General features: G+C 34.4%; 1 protein-coding gene across 1 annotated transcript; it reads left to right on the top strand.

The window, feature by feature from the left end:
• Positions 1-13261: 13261 nt before the first annotated feature.
• On the top strand, positions 13262-13953 carry LOC110092079. Its single transcript, XM_020816439.2, has one exon. It carries the CDS (start codon positions 13361-13363, stop codon positions 13748-13750), a length of 390 nt encoding a protein of 129 aa, XP_020672098.1. The 5' UTR covers positions 13262-13360; the 3' UTR covers positions 13751-13953.
• Positions 13954-17584: the final 3631 nt, after the last annotated feature.

Raw genomic sequence — 17584 nt, 5'->3', positions numbered from 1 at the left:
TATATATATTTATTATTGTGTGGGTTGTAACTGTGTAGAAGTTATCCTATAGAGCATGAGAGAGCGTGAACGTGGTAAGAGATAATAGAGTGAAAGATCTGCATAATTTCTTTCTATTTTCTATAATTTATTTTTTGGAGTGACGTGACTTTGTAATTTTTCTATTTTTTTGGATTTTTCACATAAATTTTGATGTTCTTTCTCTATTGTTTGTATATTATTTGTTTTGATTTGTTCACTCCTAGCAGAATTATATCATCTTATTAAAATAGATAGTTAGCACTTATCAAATGATTTAAGAAAAAAGATCATAGAATCAATCACAATCTTTAAAACAGCCATAAGGATGGAATCGGCCTCCTAATTTTTTTTTTTAAGGATCAAAATATTTTTCGACTATATAAGAGTATCAATTTGATCTCTTAATTATTTAATTAAGAACTAAATTAGCCATTTTATAAAGTCATTTAAGTTCCTATTTTAAAAAGTCAAAAAGATAATATAGAGCTTTTAAATAATCAGTTATCATTTTGATCATTTATTTATAAAGAATAAGGGGACAATATTTGTCCTTGTCTTCTCGAAAATTTATTAAATTATTTAATTCGGTTAATTACACCGTATAATTAGGTTGATGAAGATAATTCCAACCCGGAAATAAGATCCTCTGTCTGGATACGTCTAGAACCTGTTGATCATTACTACTATAATTTCAGTCGACATAATAAATATCTTTTTTGAAAAATAATTAGATTGGGATATTTTTATTAAGTTGAATATTAAAATTATTAATTTATTGAGAAATGAATGCTATATTAATTTTTATTAATTTTTTTAGCAGCAATTTGCAAGTGTAAATTTAATTATTTCGAAATAATTTTATATCAAAATTTTGATAGAATTTGCCGACTTGAAATGTAGCATTAACTTGTCAAAAGATGCTTTATTAATTACTATTATTTGAATCACTAGAAACGCACCTGCGGACCCGCTCTTTCAAATATGTTGGTTAGTTAACCGTTCGGATTCAAAGAACAAATGGGGCCAATGAAGGAGAGAATAGGTAGTCTTTGGAGATCTTTTTTTAGGATTTATTTGATCACTCTCCTTTAAGAAGGAGAGATCAGAGATTGAGAAGTCCAACATAAATTTGATGTTGACATTGAAAATTAGAGTTAGATAACTAAGTCGGTGGGCATCAATGTAGTAAGATAACGATAGTCAACAAATGGTGTTTGGAGGATTATAGTTGAGTAAAAGTTGTTGAAATTGTCATAATTGGAAGATAGGGGTTGGGAGACCATCATCGGGTGATGGTGATCAGAGGATTGTAGTTGGACACCCGAACCTGACCTGTTTTTCAAACGGGTTAATTTTTGGAACTTAAACCCAACCCATTTTGAAATCGGGTCGGGTTCGAGTCGAGTTTTCGTGTCGTGTCAAATATTGACACCCCTAGTTTGAAACTATAGTTAAATAATGGTGGTTAAGGTACCATAGTCTAGCGATGGTAGTTTGATGATTGTAGTTGGGCAATAGTAGTTGAGAAATGGTCAGGTGGTGGTGGTCGGATGACTGTAGTTAGGTGATGTTGGTTTGAGGTCTATTGTGAGGCAAAAAATGATTAAAGAATCATAGTCAAACGAAAATGGTTAAAGGATCATGGTGGGACAATTGTCGGTGGAGGTTTGTTATTGGGCTGTAGAGGTTATCGCGGTTAGACAATAGTGATCAAATGACTGTAGTCGTGCGATGGTGATGGTGGTCGAATAATTATATTCGAATGACACTGGTTGAAGGATCATTGATAGGGGATGATGGTCCAGTAACTTAATTGGGTGATGCTAGGTTAAGCTTCGTAGTCGACCGACAATGATAGGAGAAACTTAGTAGGATGATAGTGATCAGAGAATTTTAGTAGGATGATAGTGATCAGAAGATTGTAACCTCACGAAGTTGGTCAAATTATTGCAGTTCGACAATGGTAATCTGATGATAGTAGTTAGATGGTGTAAAAAGGCGATAGTCGAGGGATTGTAATCCAATAATTGTTATCAGATAACATGGATTGGAGGATTATAGTATAACAACAGTGGTGGGAGGACCATAATAAATCAACAGTATTTAGAGAACCGTAGTCGAGTTATTATTGTCAGAGGATTGTAGTATGACAGTGAGTGATTAGAGGATTGAAGTTGAGCGACATTGGTTGGAAATGTAGTCAGGCAAAGGGTGGTTGGAAGATCATAGTCGGGTAACAGTGGATGGAGGATTTTAGTCAGATAATGGTGATTAAATAGTTTGTAGATGAATAACAAAGGCCTAACAATGATGTTTGAATGATAATTGTAGAAGATGGTAGTGGTCGAACTACAATTGTTCGAAGGCAAATGTCAAATAATTAAGGCCCGATAGTGATGTCCCATTTGTGCTGGTCCATCAATAATTTTTCAATGGAGTTCTTGGATTCCTTAAGACTTTAAGCTCTTTTGAATCCTATGTCAATGGTCACCCTACGTGTTAAGATTTGAGATCTATTTATAGATTTTAAGAATAGTATTGGTTGATGCATATTGATTATCTTGATAATAAATTAACAATTCTTTTCACATCTAGGTGTCTTGATGATGTCATAATCATACTATTTTGGGCTCTTTAGATTCATCTCTTCGAGACACATTATTTAACAATAACTAATATCACGAAGTTTTCATTAATACTTTAAGTGCTTGCATTTAGCTCATTTATGGTTAGATTGAATCACTTTTAACGTCGATTCTCGTTGAAACATTTAGTTGAAATTAAACTTTAGATGATCTTAAATTTAATCCTCAAAATTTTTAATTCACATATATATTGAGATTCATGTCCAAACAAGTCACTTTTTTATAACATATTAGGAGAAGGAGAGAGAGAGAGAGAGGAGAGAGAGAGATAGAGATAGAGAGAGAGAGAGAGAGAGAGAGAGAGAGAGAGGTAATTTCATGGTTTAATTAGGGTGATAATTGAAGATATTTCAAATTCATAAAAGTAACATCCCAAAATAGCGCTTCTAGAACTGGTTGATTTCAGTTGATGTAGAAAGCATCTAGACATTCACAATGATACTTATTTTTCTTATATGAATCAGGTAAAAATCATCCTCTCAGTCCATATTTTGGACGTTAACTTCGGGATTCAAAGCTTGGATGTGATCGATTAATGATAAAATATAAGCGATTGGGTGTCTCGAAGATTTTTCCTTTTTCATTGGGAGAGGGCAAATTATTGTGTCCGTCGTCCGGACACCAATAAAAATGCGCCACGTCACTCAAAAAGACCGGGGCCTAGTGCATCCGGGTGAGGTGGCGTGTCCGGATTGGATGCCCGCATGTCAGGTGACCGGACGCAATAATTTGCCGAGAGAGAGATGATTTCAATTTCGGCGTTGACAGATCAATGGGAGTTAGATATTCGTTAGAGCTATGTATAATAATAAGCTTCTCATCCTCAAATTAAGCCAAAGTTGGAGATTTGGAGGAATATTTCTTTTTTGTTGATAGGCTAATATAATTAAAAGTCATTCAAATTGATTAGTAGTTACAAATATGACATCAGGTCAAATGGAATAATTAGGAAAATTCCGGGCAACTCCAACCGACATTATTCGGACATTTGCGGTTCGTGTTAGCGTTCAATCGAGAAGTATTCAGAAAGCATTTTCGTGTCTTGAACAGCGCGATGTCAATATTGGTGTCGCACTGTTCATGAATATTTTTTTTTTTTAAGAAAAAAAAAAGATAGAGAAATAATATACACAAAATATTATTTTTTTATGTTAGAAATGAAATTTGGTTGTAGATGAATTATTATTTGATGTGCCCCTTATTGTATTTTGGAGTGGAAATGAGTTTTTCGTTGGAGATGGAAATAGGGAGTTTTTTTTTTTTTCTAATTTAGAGTTATCTTAATTTTTTTTAAAACAAAATGCAAGTATATATTTAAACCAAAAAAGAAGTACAAGAGGCAATGTAGCAAATGCCAATAAAGCAATAGAAAATACAATGTGAAATCAATTAATCTAAGGGCTTAGTTATTGGCCGAGGCTCCCAGCTTCCCCGAAGCCAAGCATAGACCATCCAATTTGGCAAAGATAAACACGAAGATTCCAATCCAACCAACCGAGCAAGAGATCATCACCAAAGGTTGCCACCAGCCATAACGACGAAGAAACAAGCCCCAGCCACATCATTGCCCAACAAACCCATGACCAATAAAATCGAACGAAACTCCAAATAACCAGCTAGAGAAAACAAGAGGGCAACAAGCACGGGAATAAAAATTCTATCTACCCCTTCTGTCCCTCCCACGAGAGGCGACAGAGAGAACAGGTCTTTCATGAATCAATTTAAAATCATGTCCATGATTAGAACCTCCACAATACTCCGGAGAAGAATCTGAATCGGATTCAAATTCAGACGTACAGTGAAGCCAATCAAGATGAACCATCACATCCACCCCAGAATTATCTCCCATATGATACACCAACGCTTGGGGCTCGATTAAGTTCATTGGCACATCAACAAAAGAATTAGAAATAACCACTATATCTTCACCAGAATTAACACCACCTCCAACAACATCACCTCCAATAATAGCCTCAGAAGACTCCACAATAGGGCAGCCAAAACCGGTCACGGGTCGGGTTCGGGTCCAACCTGAAATTGACCCGACACTGTTCAACCCAACCCAAACTCGACCCATTTTTGCAAACGGGTCGGTTTTTCGAACCCGAACCGCTTCGGGTCTGGGTTAACCCGAACCCGACCCGATTCAGATATATTTTATTATTATTATTTCATTTAATTCAATTTATTTAAATCTAAATCAAATTAAGGTAAGATTTACTTCAATTAATTTAAAATAAATCAAGATTAATTTAATTTGGGCAATAATGTTTATAATTTTTTGAAATATCATTTACTTATTTCATAAAAATCCATTAAAACCCTCATAAATTAATTAAAAACGGGTCAAACCGGGTTGATTTCGTGTTTCCAGGTCAACCCGAACCCGACCCGGTTTTATAAATGGATCAAAATCCCTAACCCAAACCCGACCCGGTTCGGGTTGACCCGAACCCAAAATTTTCGGGTCAGGTTCAGGTCAGGTTTTCGGTCGGGTCAAATATATTGACTGCCCTACTCCACAACAACATTAGATAAAGGAGAAGCAACTGAATTCACACCGCCAAAATCACCATTAAAACTCACACAGTCATTATGCAGCAACAGAGGATCCCCTACCCCCACCACATCAAGGGCAACATGACAAAACGGACTGGAAACCGCGGGAACAACATCATTCACCAAGGCCAATTCATTCAACAAATTAACAGGCACAGACACCGACAAAACCAAATAAGAAAAGATAATAACCTCCTCACCAACACGAACATTAGAGGGAGGGCACAGAACATCCTCAGCAATAGAAACCTTGCCCCCACTATCTAAAATGTCAACATCCTTACATTCACTAGAAACACCACAAACAACATTTTTCATAAACGAAACAACAAGTGGGTCAGCCAAAGGACCAGAACCCAAATCGCAAACAACTTCATCTAACGCCTAATTAATCATAGGAATCGGTTCATCCCCCAACCAACACCCCAAGAACAACTAAGGAAGAAACACCTAAAGTAAGATTCTTAACATTTCCAGCCTGAGGGATAGAAGAATTAGATAGCAGAGATGGATCACAATGACCGCGAAGATGGCCCTGCCGTTTACAAGACACACAGAAGTCAGGGGAACTCTCAAAATGCACCTTTTGAATATACCCAGATAACTCAGGCCCGAGCCAAATTTGGGAAGGGAAAGTTTTAGTTATGTCCAGCACTCCAGCTCCACCAACACACGCGCTAGGGATGGCCGAGAGCCTACCGAAGTTGCAGAATCAACCTTCAAGGGTCTACCAAATATAGAACCTAAGGCATGAAGGATCCTGGAGGAGTAAAGATGAGGTCTCAGATTTGGGAAGGAAATCCAAATCGGAATAACTGGAGATGCACAACCAATGTCAAGAAGCGGATACCATTTAGTGAACTTCATGAAGCAATTATTCACTAGATAAGAACGATGGCAAAACACATAACTGTAGTCTAGGTCGTTAGCAAGTTTAACCAGGACATGCCTCTGATCAAGCACTGTAACAGAGAACTCAGAAATAAGTTTTAGAGAGAATTTTTTTTTTCAATCGCAACGAGAGAAGGACGACGAGTAGGAAAATAGCCGGCCAATGCAAATTGAAAAGGCAAAGCCAGAGAATTTATCTCCTCCCCGGAAATCCATAAGAAAGGTAAATCACGAAAAGAACCATGACGAAGCTCGGGGAAACACTCGGACGAGGACCCAGAAAGTGCTTCAGCGAATTATCGAGATTTAAAGGAAACATTCAGGAAACCCCGATCCTCAACTCGTCGGACCGCCATTCTGGCCAGAAAAGGCCGGAGGAGGAAAGACGAGAAAGACAACTCGAAAAAACTGAACAGAAAAAGCCAAGGCAAAAACAATAAAGGAAAGACAACTTCCCTGAAACATGCAGAAGAAAGCTGTCCGAAGAGAGGCATAACAACCACAGCACGCCGGGAGAGCAGCTAGGGCAAAAGCCCTAGCAGAGTGAAAGGGGCGAGGAGGAGCGATGTTACAGTGCCCAATTTAGAGTTCTCTTAATGTGACAAGTAATATTTCTATTATTGGAAATCAAATATTGATATAGGATTTGGGTTTTTAAGAGAAGGGAATAGCTTGAGAAACAAGTAATTAGTTTTGAGAAAAATTTTAGAGCTTATTTTTCGTATGTGGGGGGTGATTAGAGTTTCCAAATTTGTGTAAATTTTCAAATATTTACAACAGTAGCATTGAATGATGATTTAGTGCACACACACATGAAAGAAGATTGCAATGTATAAAACATTTCATATGAAAAACTCAAATAAATGAAAGAATCATGGGGTCTTGGCCAGTTAAAATGATACATTGTATAAGTAATATTACAAAATTTTGTTCTTCCTCTTAGAGAATATTAGATTACAAACATGGGAACATCAATCTACTCACTTTAGCTTTAGTAGAGATTGATGGAGAAAGAATAGGGTGATGATAATCAGATAACAATGCAAAAGAGGTCAAGTGAGAGCAATTCGACCTTGACGATCGAGTGGTGATAATATGACAACAAGGTCAAGCAATGACAGTTGAGAACATGATCATAGACGACAATCAAACAATGGTAGCTAGGCAATGATGGTTAGGCGATGGTGGTTGGACAACCGTACATGTTAGTCGGTGGTTGTTGTTGATTCAAATTTCGATCTTTGGGCTGGGTTTTAGAAAACTCCAAACTTCTAATCTCCCTCTAAATTTTGCTCAAGGTCAAAGTTTCATTCACATGAATAATGTGAGTCTATTTATAATTTTCTAAAATGACATCCCAAAACATTCTATAAGACAACTTGTGTTGTTTTTCTTCAGTAGAGACCATTCTTTCACCATTTAATGGCCTTAATGATCTTATAATTGATTGATATTTGACACATTGCATTCATCTTATCTAGACGCTCAATTCAAAAATCATTTAATTCTCAAATTACTAACTATTCTTCAAATGTATAATTTGGACTATTTGAAGTCAGATCGAATAACTTATTTATACAATTTATGTACTAAAAAATAATTTTAGAAAACAATAAAAAAACCGTCCCCCAAACGAAACCTCAAAGGACCAAGAAAGAGATCATTGCTTTCTCTTGATGTCTTGATTCTAAATCGATTGAAATGGAGAGAAATCATATGGGTGCAACAATGACCTGCACCTTTCTTGAAGTATTAAACAGAACAAGCAGAGGATCCAAGGGCTGCTGTTGCTCACCAACATTTGACTGTACATATCGAAGTGGTATCACAATTTTTATTTTTAAATTCATAAGAAATACAATATACTGATATATTTAATTAAATTTATTTAATTAAGTTAATTTGTTCTAATTATGATCATACACATAACGATGTCATTTTTGAAGAATTTAAACTTCATTTTAATCCATTTAGATTCATCAAATTTTATATATATAAACTCATATATAATATGTTATATTTATTATTTAAAATTATCAATTTACGTTTTTTTTTCTTAGACTTTTGAGCCAATTTAAATCAAACTAACACACATCAAATACTTCAATTTTGAATTAAAGAAATTGAGCTAGAAGTTTTTGTACTAAAAAATTATTTTAGAAAATAATAAGTATATAAACTCATATATAATATGTTATATTTATTATTTAAAATTATCAATTTACGTTTTTTTTTCTTAGACTTTTGAGCCAATTTAAATCAAACTAACACACATCAAATACTTCAATTTTGAATTAAAGAAATTTTAAGCTTCATTTGAGACGGCTTTCTTACTGTTTTTTAAAATAAGTTTTTTAACAAAAAAAATTTGAGCTAGAAGTTTTTGTACTAAAAAATTATTTTAGAAAATAATAAGAAAGATGTCCCAAATGAAATTTATTGATAGTCAAAGCTCCCGGCCAATAGATTTAAGTGAGTGAGCCGCACTTTAATCACATTATGTTGATAATAATTTTTCTTACCAAATTTTTAGATATTGATTGTAATTAGTTTGAAGCGGTCATTTATCAGTACTACTCCTAGTCAGGGGTGAAAATGAGTAGAGTCAGGTCGAGTTTTGGTACTATCGAGCTCAGCTCGTTAGTCGGAAAGAGATCTCAAGCTTAAAAGGAGAGCCCGAACTCGAGCTCGTCCTACTATAAACGAGCTCGAGCCAGCTCGTGAGCTTTGGCACGCTTGGTTCATTTTCCAAAAAAGCTGTATCATTTATTACAAAATCCAATTTTCAAAAAAAGCTGCAGCATTTTTCCAAAATTTCCCGCCCGAACTCTCTTGTACCGCCCAATTCCTTTGTAAATCCAGTTCTCTAATTATTTTTTAATGTTTCTATATAAAAGCTACAGCATTTATTATAAAATATTTATTAAAAGTAATATTATTTTGTTTAATTACTAGTTTTTTTTAATATTACTATGTTTAATTATAATTTTTTAATATTAATAATGATTCGAAGCAGGGCTCGCGAGCATAGAGTTTGGTCTCATCAAGCTCAAACAAAGCTCGGGCTCGATAAGCTCAGCTCATGAAGCTCGTTAATGAGTCGAGCTCAACGACATCGAGCACTCGGCTCACTTAACCTCCTCTCCAGGCAATGCTAAATTATATTAAAGATAAAATTCAAGCTTTTAATGGTTAAATAATTGGAGGTTTTAATATGAATGAAATTCAGTGTTGATCCGAGTAAATTCTTCCTTGAATTTTTTTATTCATTTGTAATATCTTAGCTCTACGAAGCTTAAGATTTATATGAATTTGTTTTATTTGATTATTTTTAATCATTGTAGTAGAGATTAAATGGTTAATTTTTATTAGATTATTGCCTTGTGTCCCAATTGAAAAATTTAGACATTTATGGGGCGGCTTTCTTTACTTTTTTTAAAATAACTTTTTTCGTACACAAAATTTTCTCAAGGTAAAAAATTTTGTACTAAAAATTTTAGAAAATCATAAGAAAGTTGTTCCAGAGAACTTTTAGGTTTTGTTTGAAAACAGCTTTCTTGATGCTTTTTAAAAATTTTGTGCAAAAAACTTGTATGAATTAAAAAAATTTTGTACTAAAAAATCATTTTTGAAAACAATAAAGAAGTGTTCAAACGAAACTTAGGCTTCTTTTTGGACGACTTATTTTTTTTATTGCATTTTAAAATAGAATTTTAGTTCAAAAATTAAAATTTTGTACTAAAATTATGTTTTAAGAAGCAAGTAGAAAATCGTGTCCCAACGAAATCTTTACTTGTGCTCAGTGTAATTTTAAGGTTTGCGTCAAGGTGAATTCTCTCAATAGAACTCTGAGCGTTCTATGTTCTTGGGTTAAGATGACTAAATATTATGCACTTTATTGAGATGTAAAGGAGTGTGCTCTTATAGTTGCAATAATGAACAAGTGTAATTCCTATTTATGTGGGAATTAAATATATATATTCAGGCCCAATTACTTGAAAACTTTCTGCTAATTTGCTTGATAGCTTATATTTACTTTAATTATAAATTTTACTTTTATTTATTCTTGAATATTAACTTAGTGATTAGTGCAATGCCTAGATACTACGTTCAAAGTTGGGCCTTCTAGTAGTTGCAAACACATTCAATACACACAATTTACAAGCTTAATCACTCATAATACATCCCCCAAAAAGTTTTTTTTTTTTATTATTTGAGATACTACGAAACATCAACAAAAGTTTACGATCAGATTAGCAGTTTGCAATGATGGAGCTCATTTAGAAGTTGTTTGAGAAGTAGCCGGAAAGCCTCCGTTGAAGGGCCGAATTATTACGTCCGGTCACATGACCGGACGTCCGGACACTCAATCCAGACGCATCACGTCACCCGAATACATTGATGATGATCCCAATGTATTTTTGATGACGTGGCGAGTCTAGATTGGTGTCCGGACGAATCCGGACACCAGATGTAATAATTTTCCCCGTTGAAGAGGTTAATAGTTGGTCTCTATTGATCTAGAAGTCGGTTAGTAGAAGACAACTTGACATAGCTAAAGACTTTGAGTGATTGCCAAAATGAAAGCTTACAACATCTTAAAAGAAGAGAGAGAGCTAAAATGTTAAGCTTGTAGAGAAGACTAAAGATGATAGAGAAGATTGAAAATTTCATTTCATTATCTCCTATGTTATACAAGTTGTTATACAAGGTTGTGAAAACTACACCGGAAGAAAGAGATGTTCAAATTTGACTTGGTCGAATCGGATGATGTAATAAATAATAATATTATTAAAAATTAATAACATTAATAGAATAATTACGAGATTTAACCTCAAACCATATAATTCTAAGAATTTAAACTATATACTTTTAATAGATTATCGCTCATATAATTAAATAATTAAAAAATGATGAATATATTATAATATAATTATAATTTATAAAATATATAGTTTAATTATATTATATTTATGAATATCAATAATTAATTATAATTAATTTTTTACATTTAATTATAATTATAATAAATGAGATTCTTATAATATACATTATAACAAATTAAAATTTAATAAAATATATATAATTATAATATTAAATTTATAAATGTGTAATAAGAATAATATTTAATATAATATATAAATTTATATTACTAATTATATAATATACATTATAATAAATTTATAATATAAATTAAAAATTTTTGCACCCAACCAGTCCAAATTCGTGACTCAACCAGCCCAAATTTGTAGTCCAACCAACCCAAATTAATGGTCCAATAAAGCTCAAACTCACATTCAAGCTCATATAACATTCATGTAACTTTTTAAGTCCCACATCATGAAAAATATGAGATTGTTTTTTTTTTTTAACTCTATATATAATTTTCTCTTTTCTAACAAAATTTATTTTATAAGATGACATTTATATATTATGGTATTAAAAATCTCATTATTTAATAAAAAATTATTTTAAAAATATAATAAAATAAATATATTGTTTAATTTTATTTAAAATTTAAAATTGTTCGGTTCTTTCGAAGCTGGACCGGTTCGTCGGTTCACCTATGAACTGCGCGGTTCAGGTCAGTTCTCTGCGAAGCCATTTTTAAACTGGACTAGATCGACAACTGGCCAGTTACAGTGTAACCGGTTGAACTGGCTGTCCAGTCAGATTTTTAAAACCTTGGGATATTATATATATATATATATATATATATATATATATATATATATAATATAATATATATATATATATATATATATAGTATATATATATATATATATATATATATTATACTATAAAACAATAAATTTCTAGAATGGTCTTGGAAGGTTGTTGGTTGTCGATTTCGTGGTTGTTGGCTGGCCTACGTGTTGCTCTTTTGGTGACTGGCTATTGTTGTTTTTTGTTGTATTTGTCTGTTCGCTAGCATTTCTTGTCTTATTTTTCTTTTGAAGTTTCTTCTTTGTGTTTTTCTTGCAGGAGGTTTATATTCGATCGCGGGGCTTTTATATATGGTGCATGCCTATTGTTTCTTTGTCGTAATAAAAAGTGGTGTTGGGAGAGGAAATGCGTATATCCAGTTCTGAGAGTAATCTCTTATCCGATATTAATGTGCTACCAAGAAAGATGCATTGTCCTATAACAAACTTGCAATCAGTGGATAAAATTTTCAAACTCATATCATATTTAAGTTAATCGTGTAATTCTTCATTTGAAAATTTATTTTAAAGAGTAGATTGCGTACACTCATTTCTATAAAATCAAACTGCCAAAGTATAAGATATGCATAATCTCTAATTTCAAACTCTACACCCCAAAATGAACATCGAGCAGAGCTTGAGTTATCTTGCGCTTGAGCTTGATTAATTAATTGAGTTCAAGCTCGAGCTCTATTCTACGAATTTGAGCCGGCTCATTTAGTATGAAAGAAAGAAAATAATTATAATTAAAATAATAAAATGATAAAAAATAAGAAATTATAAGAAAAATAATAAAAAAGTATTTAATAGAAATAAATTAATATAATTTTGAAATATTTTGATTAGTTTTGTATTTAAAATCCTAAATGCAGATATATTTTAAGTACATTGTGTATTAATATTTCTTAAACAAGCTAACTGTGAAATAACTAGTCAAGTCAGAGCTGTCTGAAATTTTACTTATTAGCTCATCGAGTTCAGCTCATGAGTCATTTATCGAGTCGAATCAGAGCCCAAGAGTTGACTTTGACTCACTTACACCGTTAGGGATTCCACGTCAGGCTAGTCTGCCCCGCACATGCCTAGTTTCTTTCCGACCAGATCGAGATCCAACCATGATCGAAATTCCAAATATACCCTTTAATCTCACCGCACCATCGATTCCCCCATTGTTCGAGATCGGACGGCCAAGCATGTTCACGAAGCGAACCCTGCTGGATCACGGCTACATTAGACGCTACAAGTTCAAGGCTACAGTATCCACTACAACAAGCGCGGTCCAGCTCTTCACACCGAAACCGAATCAAAGCCACATAAAGAGTGGCGTGTGTTAACAATAGCCACGTGGAGTCAGTTAAATGGAGGGTAAGTTTTAGGGTGAAAACGATGCCGTGCAATAATTTGAAATTACCCGCCTGTTTCAACCCCTTTCCCGCCTATTGCTTATACGCTCCTCTTACTTAAAAACCCTAGAAACTTCCCTTCCGTCCTCCGGTTTTTCGCTAGATCTCTATACCGCTCACTATCTTAGTAGACCTAATGAATCGGAGGCTGAGGAGCCCGGCAAGGATGGCGGTGGCGGCGATGTCGGAGGAGAGGCTGCAGAGATTCCTGAGACCGGGAGCGCTTGCGCGGTTGCGGGATTCGAAGATCAGCGCGAGATCGCCGAGATCTGCGCTGAAAACAGCACCGCTTGCCGTTTGCCGGTTTTCTCCGCCGGCCTCTCCCGTAGCGACTGCGCCTCTGCCGCCTGAAGATGGCGGGGATGGCGAGTTAATCCGTTTTTTTGCGTCGAGGCCGTGCGGGCCACGTCAGCTGAAACGGAAGAAGCTTGCCGCGGCCAAGTACGTTTTCTTTTCGCCCCCAAGCCCGGATCCCTCTGATTCTGTCTTGGATGTGTTTAGCGTCGATCTTGTCATAGCTCACTGAGCAGAATTTATACTATAAAGTGAAACAAAAATTCTATGTAAATTGTTGTACTATCCTCAAAATTTCTTGTTTCCCTTCACATTTTCCTCACATTGAGGCTTTGTTATCAATTGTGTAGGCGATTGATTTCAGACACCTTTGTTTCGGATTGCTGGGGTTTTTTTAATAAGTGAAAGGATTGAGGATTAATAATTTTGTTTCCATACCCTGATTCTTATGGAGTTATGGGTGTTCCCTTTCAAGATTGCCTTTTTCTGGCTTGTTAATGTAGAATTTGGTGAGTTGCTTTTTTTGCGTTACATTTATCATGTTCTGAAACGGTATGAAGAAGGGCCTTTTAATCAGCGATTACTGTTTTGCTGTGAAGTGTTCCTACTGGAATATTGGCATATTGCTAGTTTGCTTCCGTTATACTCTTCCTAGTTCTCTTTAGTTATCATAATTTTTTTGTGCATTGAATCGTCTATATATTAATTTTAGAATTTTTGCACAAAAAATCCTATTGTTTTTTTTTCCTGCTATCTACTTCAAAAACCGATGGTATCCAATGTCTTGGAATCATATGGCTCAAAACAAATATATAGTTCAAATTAAAAATATCTTGATCGGACATGAATCTCGAGGTTGAATACTCGGAAACTTCCAAAATTAAATTTTGGATCATCTAAACTCTGATTTCAACAAACTTACAATCAATCAAAACCCTACATGAGATCTTGGTTGGGTACTCAATGGGCATGCTCTGTGTGAGTGGGCTTTGTCGACCCATGGTGACTTTCGGGATGTCGTACCTATCGAAACAATCTACTTTTCCACTCTTTTTGAATGCAGTCTGCTACGAGCTGATGGTTGTGAGGCTTCTTGCCATTTGCTTTTCCAGCAAACTTTCAAGCCGCATATTAGAATTTATCGTGGGTGCAGAGCGATTTCGTGTTGCACATTACATCTTGAGGATTACAGTAATATATTGTATATGCTTATTAGCAATGTAAATTGAGTTATTCCCCGATTTCGAGTACCAACTCACAAGATCATGAGATTATTAATACCCACCCATGTCCATTGGGTATGGGTGGGTATGTGGGTGGGTGTGGGTACCCGATGCAGGGCATTGCAGTCAAACTTAACATCTCGAAAATACAAACCCAACGACATCAAATTTGACTCAATCCGAGCTCAAATGGCTCTAAATCAAGGACCTGAAGTGTTATTGGAAGGTTTGAAACACGATTTGGTTTATCAAACAATTTTCAAATGTGATTTGCTTATAGTTGAATCAAGCGGCTCGACGAAATGAGTCCAACAAGCTCAAGATCACTGATATCATTAAGACATCCAAATGTTCAACAAACGGTTCATGATCAAGGGAATCAATATCATCCTGGAATCAATATCAGCCGTTCATACAAACCATGCATTCAAAAAATATTCTTGATCTTCCTCCTATTTATGAGCTATGTCACTTTATAAAATCTATAAACATAGCCTCCCTTTTTTCATGAAAAAGGGACCCCAAGCTAAAGAAATCAAGAGAGATTGGAGATCGTTCATGCCCCCTTGCTCCTCGACCACTACTCGAGGTTTTGCAGAACCACTGCCTAACATCGGAGTTTCATCGAACCATCGCCTTGCGTTGGAGTTTTGTCGAACCACCGCCTGACGCAAGAGTTCTGTAGAATCACCGCTTGACGTCGAAGTTTCGTCGGATTATCACTTGACATTCAGAGTTCCGTCAAACCATTGTCAGATGCTAAAGTTTTGGGGGACCACCACATGACGTCCGAAATTTTGCCGGACCACCACATGAGGCTCGGAGTTTTGCTGGACCACCACTTAACATCTAAGTTATGTTAAACCACTAACTGTCACCGGACTTCCGTCAGACCAGCGCATGATGCCGAACTTCAACCGGACCATCACCTGACGCCAGACTTCCACTAAATCACCGATTGATATCGGGATTTTCGTCGGACCACCAACTGACGGCCGGACTTTCATTCTCGTTTGTTATTAGAATAAATCATACGGTTGATTTGTAATCTGATCGCCCCCAAGGATGATTCAGTCCGTAACAAAAGTAAATTAATTTTTTAATATTTATAACTCTAATTAATTAAATATAAAAGTATATGCATGTATATAAAAATATTTATATATTTAACATTTAAAGTTTTATATTTATTTCTATAATATCTTAACACTAAAATCAATTAAAATTGTATTTTAGTTTGGATAAGTTAATAAAAATAATATTTTTAATACGTAACACAATTTGTTCTGTTGATTTAGAGCTTTGGTTAATAACCAATAGGTTTTAGATTCAAGTGGTGGTATGTGATGCGTTTAAAACCCAAATGTTCCAAAAATATGTTGTTGATGTGATTCCAAAAATATATTTTTGATGTGATTTAAAAATTAATAATTAAAATTAATGAATATAAAAATTTAGATTAGATGATAAAACTTATTCCTTCTGCTTCTTAGGCTTAATCGAATTTCTATTATCTGATTTATATAATGAATTATTTTAGTTGGCCTAAAATTTTGATGCCTTATATATTTTTATTGTCTCACACTAATATTCTAGCATGGGACAATCTTTGCTTGTGAAAATCAAGCATACAAGCAAATGAATTATAATCATCCCCCGTGCACTTAGCTCTATAGGTGAACCATCATCACATTTATTCGTTGCATCCCCCTCTTATGTTCTGCAAATTGCTTGGATAAACTCATCAGATTGATTGAGTAAAAAAACACCCACATTTCCTAGGCGAATTATTATGTCCGGTCACCGGATGTCCGGACACCCAATCCAGACGCACCATGTCATTCGAATACACTGGATCCCAGGATATTTTGATGACATGGCGCGTTTTGATTGATGTCCGGACGAATCCGGACACCGGACGTAATAATTTGCCCATTTCCTACCGCATGAAGTGGCCAAAAATTGCCTTATTTGTTGAAACTGAGATGATTTGTGGAGCCATTGTTTTGGACCTGGAAATATATAATATATTGTGAGATGGACAACTCTAGCTATACTGTTATTCTGTAGTTTTTAATATTTTTAGAAGAATTTGAAATTGTATTTTTTTTTTTGTTTAATTTAAGAGATTTTAAATGGAGAGTTTAGTAATAAATGTGTACATGACTGAAATCTTGATGGTGAACAAATTTCTCTTTTGTAGCTGGAAGAAATAATAGGAAGAATCTATCTTAAAGTCTTTTAATTTGCTTAATCCATATTATTTTGTGTTCAATGCATTCATTTCATTCAGCATTTGTTAATATGCCACAACCACTCCACTAAGGTTTTGTTTGCCATGGCTTTGCTACTGTTGCTTTACATAGTTTTTTAGTACAAAAATTAAAAAATTTATGCTAATAAGTTGCTTTAAGCTACAGTAAAAAAATTATTCTAAACGAAGCGTAAGATAAAATAAAAATAATAAAGCCATAAAGGGCACTTCGTTATTGCTAAAATTCGTGCTGATCATAAAATTTCAAACTTGCAAATTCATGTTTGAAGAGATAACTCATCTCCAAAATTAATCTAAATTTTTTAAAAATTCTCTAAATTAAATTTTGACTTGAATTTCCTAATTAAAAATTTATCATTTCAATATTACTACTGGAAGGATCTTATGAAGTTTTGGGGTATTATATTTAAGTGTTTAAGTGAACCGAGTCAGCTTGAGCTCGACTCATTAACAAACTTGTTAGCTTATCTTATTGAACCGCAAGCTTGAGCTCAAACTCGAACTCATTTATTAAAAATAAACGAGCTTGAGCTAGAGCTTGATAAGAATTGGCTAGTGAGCTGGACCT

This window comes from Dendrobium catenatum, unplaced genomic scaffold (assembly GCF_001605985.2).
Source record: "Dendrobium catenatum unplaced genomic scaffold, ASM160598v2 original_scaffold_43371, whole genome shotgun sequence".
Classification (NCBI taxonomy): domain Eukaryota; kingdom Viridiplantae; phylum Streptophyta; class Magnoliopsida; order Asparagales; family Orchidaceae; genus Dendrobium; species Dendrobium catenatum.
This window is presented reverse-complemented; position numbering and strand designations above follow the sequence as displayed.